This window comes from Alligator mississippiensis, chromosome 7 (genome assembly GCF_030867095.1).
Source record: "Alligator mississippiensis isolate rAllMis1 chromosome 7, rAllMis1, whole genome shotgun sequence".
NCBI lineage: Eukaryota > Metazoa > Chordata > Crocodylia > Alligatoridae > Alligator > Alligator mississippiensis.
The window spans coordinates 41,981,881-41,995,218 of record NC_081830.1 but is presented as its reverse complement, the minus strand read 5'-3'; the positions used below and the strand labels follow the sequence as shown (position 1 = coordinate 41,995,218).

The 13,338-nt window shown below is 44.1% G+C and overlaps 1 protein-coding gene across 6 annotated transcripts in view; it reads right to left on the bottom strand.

Annotated features, from left to right (window-relative positions):
* YEATS2 (YEATS domain containing 2) overlaps positions 1 to 13,338 on the bottom strand; it is a 77,545-nt gene that overhangs the window by 24,568 nt on the left and 39,639 nt on the right. For all 6 annotated transcript variants that reach the window (XM_019486137.2, XM_019486139.2, XM_019486140.2 and 3 more), the window contains 6 exons: positions 11,461 to 11,634; positions 9,067 to 9,325; positions 8,498 to 8,659; positions 4,612 to 4,748; positions 3,377 to 3,535; positions 2,418 to 2,591 (listed from right to left, as the gene is read on the bottom strand). In XM_019486137.2, the coding sequence (XP_019341682.1) occupies positions 2,418 to 2,591; positions 3,377 to 3,535; positions 4,612 to 4,748; positions 8,498 to 8,659; positions 9,067 to 9,325; positions 11,461 to 11,634 (1,065 nt within the window). The remainder of the gene's footprint in view (positions 1 to 2,417; positions 2,592 to 3,376; positions 3,536 to 4,611; positions 4,749 to 8,497; positions 8,660 to 9,066; positions 9,326 to 11,460; positions 11,635 to 13,338) is intronic.

Below are 13,338 nucleotides of genomic sequence, written 5' to 3'. Positions count from 1 at the left end.
TAAATGAACTGAGTTTCCTCAGCCTCTCATAGGTCATATGCCCTAGCCCCCTAACCATTTTCGTTCCCTCCACTGGACTCTCTCCAATTTATCTACACCCTTCTGTAGTGGGGGGGGCCCAAAACTGGACACAGTACTCCAGATGCGGCTTCACTAGTGCTGAACAGAGGGGAAGAATCACTTCCCTCAATCTGCTGGCAACACTACTACTAATGCAGTCCAGTGTACCAGTAGCCTTCTTGGCAACAGGGGCATGCTGTTGGCTCATATTCAGCTTATTGTCCACTGTAATCCCTAGGTCCTTTTTTGTAGAGCTGCTGCTTAACCAGTTGGTCCCCAGCCTGTACCAGTGCATGGGATTGTTCTGTCCTAAGTGCAGGACTTTGCACTTGTCCTTATTGAACTTTATGAGATTTTATTTAGTCCAAACCTCCAATTTGTCAAGGTATCTCCGAATCCTAGCCCTACCCTCCAACATACTTACTACTCCCCCCAGCTTGGTGTCATCTGCAAACTTGCTGAGGGTGTACTCTATGCCATCTTCCAGGTCATTGATGAAGATATTGAACAAAACTGGCCCCAGGACTGACCCCTGGGGCACTCCATTTGATACTGGCTGCCAACTAGACATCGAGTCATTGATTACTACTCTTTGAGCCTGATGATACAGCCAGTTTTCTATCCACCTCACAGTTCATTCATCCAACCATACTCCCTTAGTTTGCTTGTGAGAATGTTGTGGGAGACCATATCAAAAGCCTTGCTAAAGTCAAGGTGTACCTTGTCCACTCGTCTCTCCACATCCACAGAGCCAGTAATTTCATCATAGAAGGCAATCATGTTGGTCAGGCATGACTTGCCCTGGATGAATCCATGCTGACTGTTCCTAATCCACCAGGACTGCCAGAAATGCCCTGTGTCACTACTTTTGCACACAAGAAAGGGGTTCATAGCTGCTCTATAATATTTTATATACACCATTTCAACAGAAATGAAAGAAGATTTTTTTAAAAGTGAGTTAAGTTTTTAGATGCATCTGACTGACTTATTTTCAAGGATAAATTTCCAAGGAGGAAAGCTGCCACTTTTGAAATGGCATTTTACCAATATGCTTTAAGTTCCCAAATTGGACATGGCATCTGTTCGGTAGTCAGCTAGATCTATTCCAACGCTCAAGAGAATTTCAAAATGATCAGCTGTTTCTTTCCCAATACTCTTGGAATTGAAAGGACTGATTTCAGGCCTGCTGCACCACTACAAGGATGTCTCTCTTGCCAGCACGGTGTTATTACTACTTTACCCAGGAACAGACAGAACGGTGACACTTAGAATGCTGCCAGACTTGGGGGGGGGAGGGGGGGCACAGCCTGTGACATCTGTTTGTAGCAGATCAGAGCTCAAACAGTTCTTAGGAGCCAACTATTTCAAATGAGCAATACATAAGTCTAACTGCTGCTGGTTTTCAGTGCCGTGTCTTCTGCCCTTAACTTTTTTGTGTCTTTCTGTAATGACTTATACCTTTGTTCCCCCTCTGAGGCACCACTGGTATTTGAAAAGGTGAATACTCCAAAATCTGACCCTTTTTAGGATATAAAGCAAAATATTTCTTTTTAGCAATCCTTTCCAAAGGTCAGTGGATTTAATCTATATTTTGAAAAAGATGTAGGTGACATTCACAGGTTCTATCAAACCTCATTAGAAGGTTAAGTTCAAGCTCCAATTTCAGCCCCTGTGCACCTCACAATTGAGACAGCAGTATTTAAGCACTGCATGCCTGTGATGGAGATTAAAAAAATACCCTAAATAGACAGTCACCAGATAAGGAGTCAGTTTAATGCGGCACTGAAACATTAAAAGCAGAGGAAACGCAAGTTTTATCAAAACCTAATTAGTTAAGCTGGCTTCTATCTCATAACAGCAAACAAGCCAGCAAAAATTAGTTGAATTACGTTGGATAGGAAAGAAAGGACAGGGACACCAGTACCTGGCAGACACTAAAGCCAACAACACTGCAGTAAAAAAGGGTGCCAAGCACTGAAGGAAAAAACAGCAAAGTCATTTCTTCAGGATTCTATGGCTTAGGAATTAAAAATTGATTTTCGTTCTGCAGCAGTTATGCACTGAGTTTAAAGTTTTTATCTTTGCAATAATACATGACAATACAACACAAAACAGTTTGTTCTTCCTTCTCTGTTGGAGGCTGTGGGTGACCTGAACTAGGAGGAGTCCAGATGCATGGTATATTTCATACTAAAACAAAAGCTCTGCTAGCCCAAGAGTACAAAACTGCTCAGAGCAGAAGTGTTTGAAGATATTATGCACATGCACAGCAAGGTGGCATGTCTTGTACGTATCTCCTGAATGTTTTCTTTGATTTCTACTCCTGATTATCCCTTACTAGTGAGGTTGCTTCTCACCTGTGCAACACCATTTGCAGGGAGGGACATGGCTGGGGTGGTGGCTGCAGTGATCACCCCTCCAGATACTCTGAGCACTGTGGTGCCAGGTTTGGAGAGCTGGGATGAAACCGGCACTGATTTTAAGGAGCCGTCTGATATTTTCATCAGCGATGTCTGTCCGCTGGGAGCTGCCTTTGAAATCAAATACAATTTAATGACAAACATCAAAATATCAAACTCCTTTAAAAACAAACAAACAAAAAACTTTTCATACTACAAAGCAAAACCAAGGAGTGTTCCAGGGAGAATAGATGCTTGTGAAGCCACATGACCCACCCCAAAGAAGCCTAGTTTTCTGAGAGAGGACACTTTTGAGAGTAAGAACTCTATGAAATGCTAAGCAACTTCCCTCAGAAAACAAGGCACCTTCGGAGTGTCTCAAGTCTGATACCCCTCAAAGCCCATCCCTCCCTTTGGAAAGCCTTTGGTCTACAGATCAAAGTTTTGGACAAGCTTTCACTGGTTTCCAGCTTTGGAGGTGCAAATAACTGGATGGTTCTGCACCATGAATTGATTTGCACATGCAAGAGACCACTAAGGCGATTCTGAGTAGATCTGCAAATCAGGAAATAGGGGCAACTGACATTGCCTGACCTGTGGGTACAAACAAGTACAAGTGAGAGACATGTCCAGTCGTTACTTGCATAAACTAACACGCTACTGCCTGGAAATCTAGCCTAATACATTTATAGACAATAAGAAGTGATTTTGTTTTCTCTTTTTCAAGACTCTCTCATTGGAGGCTCTGTCATCTTTAACTTTTCTTTTCTAATAACCAATATGTCGCAATGAAGACAAAAATAAAACCAGTTGTTAACCCAACAAAAGCAAAGGCAAGGGATTTTGTAGGTCTGGTTACAATACTCCATGGCAAAATACATCTGTACAATAAAGGCAACATGTTATTTGCAAGTTACCTGGGTAAATAAAGCTGTTTTCTGTCCAGTTATTACTTTTAATGCCTGCTGTCCTTGGGTGGAAGATGCTCCGACACCTACATTGCCTTGGACAACTGACGTTGATGTTAACTGCTTTCCAGAACTCTGGGGAGAAGGCTGGCCAACCAAAAATGTGCCCTGAACCAAAAAGAAGTTAACCTTGGAGACAAAATAACTGGGGACACTGGAAATCTAGGAATATTAAAATAAACCCCCCAAAAGTCTGCAACTGTAACACTACAGAGACACATGTGAACATTCCCTCTGGCCTGAGATTTTATTTCAGACAAAAGGTCATTGCCTTTCTGGTCGCTTATGGGAATAATCAACATTTACTACTATCTAGAGTTACAAAGAAATATGACAGTTCTCCCCTTGTTCGGTGAAGACTATTACAAAAAAATGTTTCAGAGATCTTTTCATCCTGCCCAGTGGTCTGAACATTCATGGGGCTAGAAGCACCTCAGTAAAATAACTACTTGATTTATTTAATAATAAAAAAGCATGCTGCAATTAATTACAGATGTTTCTGGGCTTAGAGCTACAGGCAGCCCACTCCTCTTGCTGTAGAATGATATTTTGTAACATGCTGAAGGTCTGAGTCCCAAAAGAAGAGCCAACAAGCCAGTTTCTAATCTGTTTGCAGATGTTTGTTGTAATTAACACACTTCACAATTTACTCACTGTGACATATATTATTTACTTTGCAAAACTTGCAAAACTGTTGCTGAAGAATAGAGAAAAAGGATTGGGGAAATTTTTCCTTCAGCTCTGAAAACTATAAAGTTTCAAAGGGGCAGTCTCCAGAGAACAAATGAATCCACGCCAGCTACACTCAAGATCGGAGATGCTGCCTCCCTCCACCCCTTCAAAACTTGTGACAGACTGGCCTAGCAGATCCTGTAATCCTTCCTACCATTCCATGTCTTAACTGCCATTTCTCATCTGTTTTGTTTGCCCCATTTCTCTCCTAGCTTTCATCCTCTTGTATTTCCCTTCCGCAGGGTACACTGCCCCACAAGAGGAAAGGACAGCAGCAGAGACAGGAGAGCAATACAGCACTGAGTTGAGTGCGCCCCCAGAAAGATCTGCACCCCAGAATTAGTGAAAGTTGCATCTAACTCAGGGCTACAAAGTGTGTGCACAAGGGTTGTGCGTTTTCAACAACTGACATTTTAACATAAGCGTATCCTGAAAAATTATACAACTCTGACCTGTGGGGTCTGTTTGAGGATGTAGGACGTGTAGGTGAGATGCTGGGACAAGCCACTACTCGTGCTTTGTGTTCCTCCACTTCCTCCTCCAGCTCCTCCTCCAGCTCCTCCGCTTGTCGAAGAGCCTGACTGGAGATCTGCAACAAAAAATAAAGCAAATGACCCTCTCTAGGTCTTCAACTATGGAGCAGCCATCCTACTAGAGTTGTAGAAGCAAGAAAGAAATTCTGTCTTGGCATCTACCATGACCGCTCAGCAACAGCTCTGAATAGGCAGGAAACAAAACATCTATGAATACCTTAAGGCCACTGTAAGTGGAATCCATACACAAACATGGCCCTCGACTGTCTGACGCTGTACCAGAAGTATGATTCAGGGGGTGGTATGGTTCTCTCCCACCTCTCCACAAGCTCTGGGAACAAACTAACAGGGCCTGAAGACCCTTGAGAACACACAGAGGGCTTTTCTGCACTGCTCCAAGTGTTCAAATGTAACTTCAGTAGTTACTTGAGCACTTGCCCAAAGTGATGAATTACAGGCATATTTGAATCTTGCTATGCTTATGCTAGGAGTAGCATGGAATCAGTCCTATTTTCATTTTTTTATCTAATAAAACAGTAGGCAAAACAAGTTACAGGGCCAGACAATCACAGACATTTGTGTAACCTCAGAGACTTCAAGCAGAACAGTCTATTTCTCTGCCAGTGCAGGAGTATGTCTAGCCCAGCACTGGCAAGGACTTGGTACTGAAGTACCAAGCTAGGGAACTTCCATCACCACCCAAAAACAGCTTAATTAGGAAGGGCTTTGTTTTTTCAGTAAAATTTGCTCTCTTGCAAGAAAAATGGTCTGGAAGAGATTGTCCAGTTCAGCCCCCTGCTCAAAACAGGATCATTCCCATCCAATACCATCCCAGCCAGATGGTTGTCCAGCCCACAACTGAAAACTTTCACTGATGAAACCTGAACCTCTCCCCCAGCAATCTGCTCCTGTACACCACGCATCACACTGAATACATGAGATCCTTTTCTACTACATTATAACATCATAAATCCAGTTTTCAGAATTCCAGAATCCTCAAAAATCCATCACTTTTTAAAAATACACATCAGGGGTTTTCAACTTTTTTTGACCAGTGTACCGCTGGCGGCCAGTCATGGAGCAGGGGAATGGGTGGGGGGGTAGCAGTGGCGCAGGGTGGTGGATGGCAGCAGCAGCTGCCACATGCAAGCTTCCCCCCTCCCCTCCCCACCCGAGTCCAACCAGCCAGGCAACACCAGGCTATGCACTTTCCTTATGTTTCAAAAATACGGAATTTTCAAATTTCCAGCAGGTGCTAGGTCCTAAGGATGCTGAATTTTTATGAGGTTATACTGTATTTCTTACACAACTGCATGAATATGCCCTTTACTCCCTTCTTTGGATTCTAAGAAGGAACATGTTGTCTTGCTCTAATTTTCTCCTTAATTTGTGACTATGTGAACAGTTACTGCTGTAAAAGATCTGGGGGTACAGGGGAAGAGGGAAATGTAAATGAAAGACAGCTTTCTACTACAATGAGTGACACTCAAAGATCCCATTTCATAACAAAACAATATCACACTTATAGATTCATAGAAGTAGGGTTGGAAGGGACCTTGTAGATCATCAAGTCCGACCCCCTGCCCTGGGCAGGAGAGAAAACCGGGCTCTAATGACCCCGGTCAGGTAGACATCAAGCCTCCAGGCCAGACATTAAAGACTCCCAGGGTAGGAGCCATCACCACTTCCCTTGAAAGTTGGTTCCAGATCCTAGCTGCCCTGACTGAAGTAGTGCCTTTGGATGTCTAGTCTAAACCTGCTCTCTAACAATTTGTGGCCGTTATTCCTTGTTACCCTGGGGGGTGCTAGGGGGAACAGGGTCTCTCCCAAACCCTACTGGTCCCCCCTGGTGAGTTTATAGACAGCCACCAGGTCCCCCCTCAGCCTTCCCTTGCAAAGGTTGAACAGGTTAAGGTCCTGTAGCCTCTTCATAGGGTCTGCCCTGCTGTCCCCGGATCATGCGGGCGGCCCTCCTCTGGACCCTCTCAATGCTGTCCACATCCCTCCTGAAGTGCGGCGCCCAGAACTGAACACAGTACTCCAGCTGCGGCCTGACCAGTGTCGTATAGAGGGGGAGGATCACCTCCTTGGCCCTGCTTGAGATGCATCTGTGGATGCACGACAAGGTACGGTTAGCCCTACTGACCGTGACCTCGCAGTGTCGGCCGATGTTCATCTTGGAGTCAATAATGACTCCAACATCTCTTTCTGCCACCGTGCTCTCGAGAAGGGAGTTTCTGAGCTTATAAGTGTGCTGCTGGTTCCCACTGCCCAAGTGCAGCACCTTGCACTTGTCAGTATTGAAACCCATCTTATTTTCGTTAGCCCACCCCTGTAACCTGTCCAGGTCCTGCTGTAATCTGTCCTTCCCTACTAGCATGCCCACCTCACCCCAAATCTTGGTATCATCAGCAAATTTAAACAGGCTGCTTTTTACCCCGTCATCCAAGTAAGTCACTAATAAAGAAACTGAACAGTGTGGGCACAAGGACCGAGCCCTGGGGGACTCCACTGCCCACTTCCCTCCAGGTAGAAAAAGACCCGTCCACCACTACCCTCTGAGTATGACCCTTCAGTCAATTTGCAATCCATCTGACTGTGTAGGCATCAATGCCACAGTCACCTAGTTTTTTGATGAGAATGGGGTGGGAGACATTTTCTAAGGACTTGCTGAAGTCCAGAAAGACTACATCCACCGCAACACCTGCGTCCAATGCTTTTGTGACCTGATCATAGAAGGCAACCAGGCTGGTCTGACAGGACCTGCCCCTAATGAAACTATGCTGGTTGCCCTTGGGCATCATCCCTGCTGCCGGCCCATCACAGATGTGCTCCTTGATGATTGTCTCAAAGAGTTTCTCCAGGATTGAAGTAAGACTAATGGGCCTATAGTTGCCTGGGTCCTCCCTCTTCCTTTTGAAGATGGGGACCACGATGGCTTTCCTCCAGTCATCTGGCACCTGGCCAGAGCACTACGAGCGCTCATAAAGCCATGCCAGGGGCCCCGCAATAACCCCTGCCAATTCCCTCAACACCCTGGGGTGGAGAGTATCTGGACCTGCTGATCTGAACACATCCAGCCCCTCCAGCTCTCTAACCCGGTCCTCCCCGACCTTAGGCCTGGAGGCATTTCTCCCGAGTCCATCTGGAATCCTGGTCGGGGAGTCCCGGTCCCTGCACAGGAAAATGGAGGCGAAGAATTTGTTAAAGAGGTCTGCTTTCTCCTCAGTGCAACCACCAGATTGCCAAACATATCCTGCAGGGGCCCCACATTACCCAGTGCCTTCTTCATTCTCCCTATATATTTAGAAAAGGACTTTTTATTATCTTTGATCCTTGACGCTAGCCTTAGCTCCGTATCTGCCTTAGCTTTTCTAATAGCCCCTCTAAAGACCCGAGCAGTGGAGGTATACTCCTCTTTGGTTATAGCCCCTCCCCCCTTCCACCAGGTCCACACCTCCTTTTTGGCAATCAGGCATTCACAAATGCCCTTGGTGAGCCAGGGAGGCTTTTGGGTACTCTTGCCCCCCTTGCTTCTTGTTTTGTCACCCCTTGGGCCTTGAATATCGTCTCCTTAAGGAACGACAACTCATCTCGGGCACTGAGTTCCCCTACTCTCGAGGACCCCAGCGCCTCTCCCACTAATCTCAACTCATTGAAACTGAAGTGAACAGAGCTCTGCCCCTGTTAACAGAGCTCTGCCCTACTAACTTGCACGGCACCAGAATCAAAAGCAAAATGTTGAACACATTAATTACAAAATGATTACATTATTTAACTCATTAGATTTCCCTGCAAGACTAACTAGCATTATTTGTGGCTCGCAGTATGGCTCCTTGGGGTATCAGAAGCAGTTTTCCTTTTCCTGAAGGGTTCTTGCTGTTGGTGGTGAGGTAGAGTTTGGTGCCAGGTGGTAAATTTGCCAAGTTTGCCAGGTTGGTGGCTGGTAACTGGAGCGTAGCCATCACTGGAAACAAGAGAGAACAGCAAAACATCAATAAAAATGAAAAATCATCTCTACAGAGTACAAATCATAATAAAATCTGCACAATTTAGATGAAAAGGGGACAAAATAGTAGCTAACCAAAGAATGCTGTACTTTATTTATAGGGACAAAATGATGTGCTTGCAACATTTTACATAACACTTGGAATCTCTGTTGGAGATCGTTCCACATTTAGGATTATTTCTAAAACACCAGCCTTATTTCAATAGGGGTTTCCCTACAGATTTCTTAGCAGGTGTATTTTTGAGCAATTTTCCCCTACCTCATTCCAAACTACAATGGTGGTTAGGGCAAAGCTGAAGCTCTACACAAATGGCAATCCAAAACCTCCCACCATGAACTATATCCAGAGTTGAAAATCACTTTACCTGACCCTTGTGATGCACTTTTCTGAACCCCTGCAGAAGTCACCTGAGCTTTTGTCAAAGTTTGCACAGGTTGGGCAACTATTGTTCCACCACCTCCACTCACAATGGCTTTTGCTACTCCTTGGGTTACAACTTGTTTTGGACCAACAGCCTTTGCTACTGAAGAGCTGGATTTAGCCACCAGTATCTGTCCACCACTGATGGCCACTGCTTGTTTTACTGTTGACTGTAAAGTAGAACCAACTGGAACTCCAACAACCTGTAATAAATAAGCATCAGATGATGCACTTCCTGAACAGCTTTGCTTTATTTTATCTGGATAAAATCAACAGTCCCCCTAGTGAGCTATACAGGACTCAGTAGCAACCAGTATCAGAATATTTTTAGACTTAAACAAGCTGTCCACTCAAAACAACCAGCTGAATAGGCAGAAGGACTCAAACATGTGAATTTGAGACCACCCCACTCAGGGTATAGACAGATAAAACACCTACATCAAAATGAAAAGAAATGTGATGGACTTACAGCATTTTAAGGTGTTCTGTTCTAAATGTTGTGCGTGTCCACTCTATCCTATGCAAGTAGAAGCTAAGCCATGTTAGTTTATTGTCTGTTTAAATGCCAGTGTAAGCTGTTTTGGTTTAGCTTCACTTATTGCAGGAAGGGAGTTGTTACACAAAATAGTTATAATTGATCAGAAGACCCATGCTCAACAGCCAGTGTATTCCTTCTCCCCCTTTAAAGTGATATGATTGTAATCTCCCATCTAAGCCTTCAGACACCAAAACAAATGATCAAACTTCCTACTGTCCTAGTTCCTCCTACTGGAGCAAAGATAACTGTTAAAAACACTCACAATTTCAGTGTTTACGGAAGTCTGATGATGACCAACCTAAGGTGCTCAAGATAGTTTCTAGCACAAGAAAAGTTGCTCAATTCAAAATGTACATGAATTCTGCATTAGTGAAGGTCAGAACACCAGAAACTTATTTTCAACTAGCCTATCAAAAACAGGCACACTGGACACTTTGGCCTGAATGCTGAATTTACATGAGTCTCAATTTTGTATGCAGACAACACCATACTTGTGTACTGCTTGAACAGGCAACAAAGTAGTTAAAAGAACAATTATTTTCTGTGAATGCTAATGAACATTCTGCATATACCAGTATTTTTCAACCAGCATGCTACAGCAACCTGGGGTGCCATGCAATGTTAGCACTGTGCAAACATAATTTGTAAGATAGACCCAGAGATTTGAAATAGGAATCCATCGTGTCACAAACATTCTGATCTGTTGCAGTCTGACTTCTTCGCAACAAATTGCTCTATTATTTTTCTGTTCTTAAAAAAAAAAAAGGAAAGAAAGAAACAAAAACTAAGAGCTGGCATTTTCCAGCGAGTGCCTTGAGTCTAACAAGGTTGGGAACCACTGGCATATGCTTGTGTGTGTGCCTGGCAAGTAGATTTCACTGTATAGGAAAAAATAGAAGGAAAATAACCTGTTGAGACCTATATTGTTTAGTCATTACACAAAGAAGTGGAGTCCCCTGTGGTTCAGTGGTAGAGTCCTTGTCTGCCACAGAGGAGACCTGGGTTCAATTCCCAGATGCTTATTACAGCCATAGAGGTACTAAACATCTGGACTCAGTCTGGTCTTTGGATTCTGTCTCAGTGGCCTAAAGGGGGATGGAAGGTCTGCACAACCTTCACTACTCCTCCAAAACAAACAAACCTCTTGAAAACCTCCTGCCTAGGTATATGCATTGAAGGTCTGGGTGACCTGTAATGCATACACCATGATATGGAAGGGTCAATGGTTGCCACACACAAAGAAGCACCAAGCTCCTCATCCCCCCCCCGGCTACTCTGCTTCTCTGTCTCTTGTAATGTCAAAAATAACTCAATTTTTTCTGAAACTGGAATGAGAATTAAGATAGAACAAAAGTGTGCAGCCTGCTGACACTGCTTGTTCTATCTTAATTATCATTCCAATCTCAGACAAAATTGAGTTATTTCCATCTTGTGCTAGTTTGCCCCCCATTTTCTATTAAGCCATTGCAACAATGGAAGTAAAGGAATGGAGCTTGCTTGTTGGAGGCAATAATGTGTAACAGGCTTCCGAGGAACCTCTCACCTCACTTAAACTGCTTGGAAAAAATTAAAACATGAACACTACCCCGAGCAAAATTTTTACCTCCAGTTTTGTGCCCTTTATCTACAGTCCCTCAAATGTCTTAAGGAAACCAGTAAGCTCTGTATTATTGCTTGTGCTATCCAGGAAGTTCAAAGGTTGGAGGACAGCCAATTGTAAAAGCAGCACAGAGGTGACAGTGCTGTCTCTAGGAGAAAAAGCAGTTTACAGTAATCCAAATCTATCACAGCGATCAATACCTTAGACTGTGTGGTGCCCTCGCTTGTGCTCACAATCTGCTTCTGAGGTGACAGAGCTATCACATGACTCCCCTTCACCGTGACATACTGCTGCACTGATGGCTGCGAGGCTGTTCCAGTTACTGGCATCTGTGGTTGCTGGGGCAGCTCTCCTGGCTCCTGCTTTATTATCACCTTTTAATAAATTAAAGTTGAATAAAAAAAAAAAAAAAAAGCTTTAGAGCATCCAAAGAAACCATCACCTACTGCCAACTTTCTGCAGAAAAGATTCACAAGAAAGAGCCAAGAACCTGAACTCCAGTCTTGATTCTGACAAACTCCCAGGTCACAGACGCATCACCCTCAGATGTAGCAAAAACATCATAAGCTGCACAGTGGTGAAAAAACACTGATGTTTGCAAAGGTAATCAGAGGTTGACAGATGCTAAACATTAATGCTAAAGATGGATTTGTTCTGGTTTGCAGCTGCAAACAGGGCTAGCCTTCCTGAGGTTAATTAATACTTTGATTCTTAACACCCTGCCCTGTCTACAATTCTGCCCAAAATATGCCAAACAGAACTCAAAACTTGGATACAACCTAAATTAAAAATAAAAAAAACAACCCAAGTTTCTCAGAGGCCTGCCTATTAGGGATGTGCAAAGTGGGCCCTATTCGATTCGGATTCAGCCTGAATCTGGAACAATGATTTGATTTGTCGATTCGGATCACTGTCCCTGATTTGATTCGGCCAAATCCAAATCTGAAGGTTTGATGCTGATTCAGAAAAAAAAAAATCAGCAATTTGGACATAGATACAGCTTTAAAAATTTTTTCTACGTACCTTGAGGTAGCAGGCATGGCTCGTGAACGCTGTGATGCTGGGGCACATGAAGCGTTCCACAGGAGTGCGGCGGGGGGGAGTGTCCAGCACACTCCCTGGCAGACCTGGAAGTAGACCGGAAGTACTTCTGCTCCACTTCCAGGTCTGCCAGGGAGCACGCTGGGCCACCCCCCCCCCAGCTTGGCAACTGGCTGCAGGAGGACCCAGGAGACACCAGTTACTGAGCCAGGGGCACACAGGTGACAACCCCACATGCTCCCCAGTGGGCCCGGAAGTGCTTCTGGTCTACTTCCACGTCTGTTGTTGAGCGCATGCTGGGGAGCCCCCTGTGCTTCTGTGGGACACTCCACGTGCCCCAGCATCGCAGTGCTCACAAGCTGCCTGCTACCTAGAGGTACGTAGAAAAAACATTTAAAGCCGTGTCTGTCTCCGAATTTCTGAATTTTTCCCAATCTCTCCAAATCGATTCGGAGGGTTCCGATTCGATTCAGATTTGAAAATTCAGCCGCTGAATCAGGCTGAATCCCGCCAAATCAAATCAGGGACCAAAGCTTCGCATAGCCCTACTACCTATCAAAAGTCCCCTTGTATTACATCATTTTGGACATTTTCCAACGGGCAGAGTATTAGCTCACAACAAAGGAAAAAAATAACTTACTCCTAATGCTTGAAGAAATACACTTAAAAAGACAGGTCTTGGACATTCGGAAATGGCAAGTATTATTTTACAGGCAAAGCAACTTATAGACCCAGAAACTACTTTAGTTTGTTTTACTGTATTATGGAAGAAATCCACAGTGTGTTTTCAAATATCTGCTAGAACATGGCAGTAGTTCATTATAGGAAAGGAAAACAAAACAAAAAAGTAAAAGAAGAGACACGAAAGGTTGGAAGAACAACGAAGCCACTGAAACAGAAAGACATGCTACATTTTATGAAAGTTGCAAGAGTTCATTTTTCTTCATGCCTGTCAATAAAACAGCCTGGGCTTCTAATTCTTGCCAAGGTAACAAGAATGTATATATACACCATGAAAGCTGTGCCAAATCCAGACT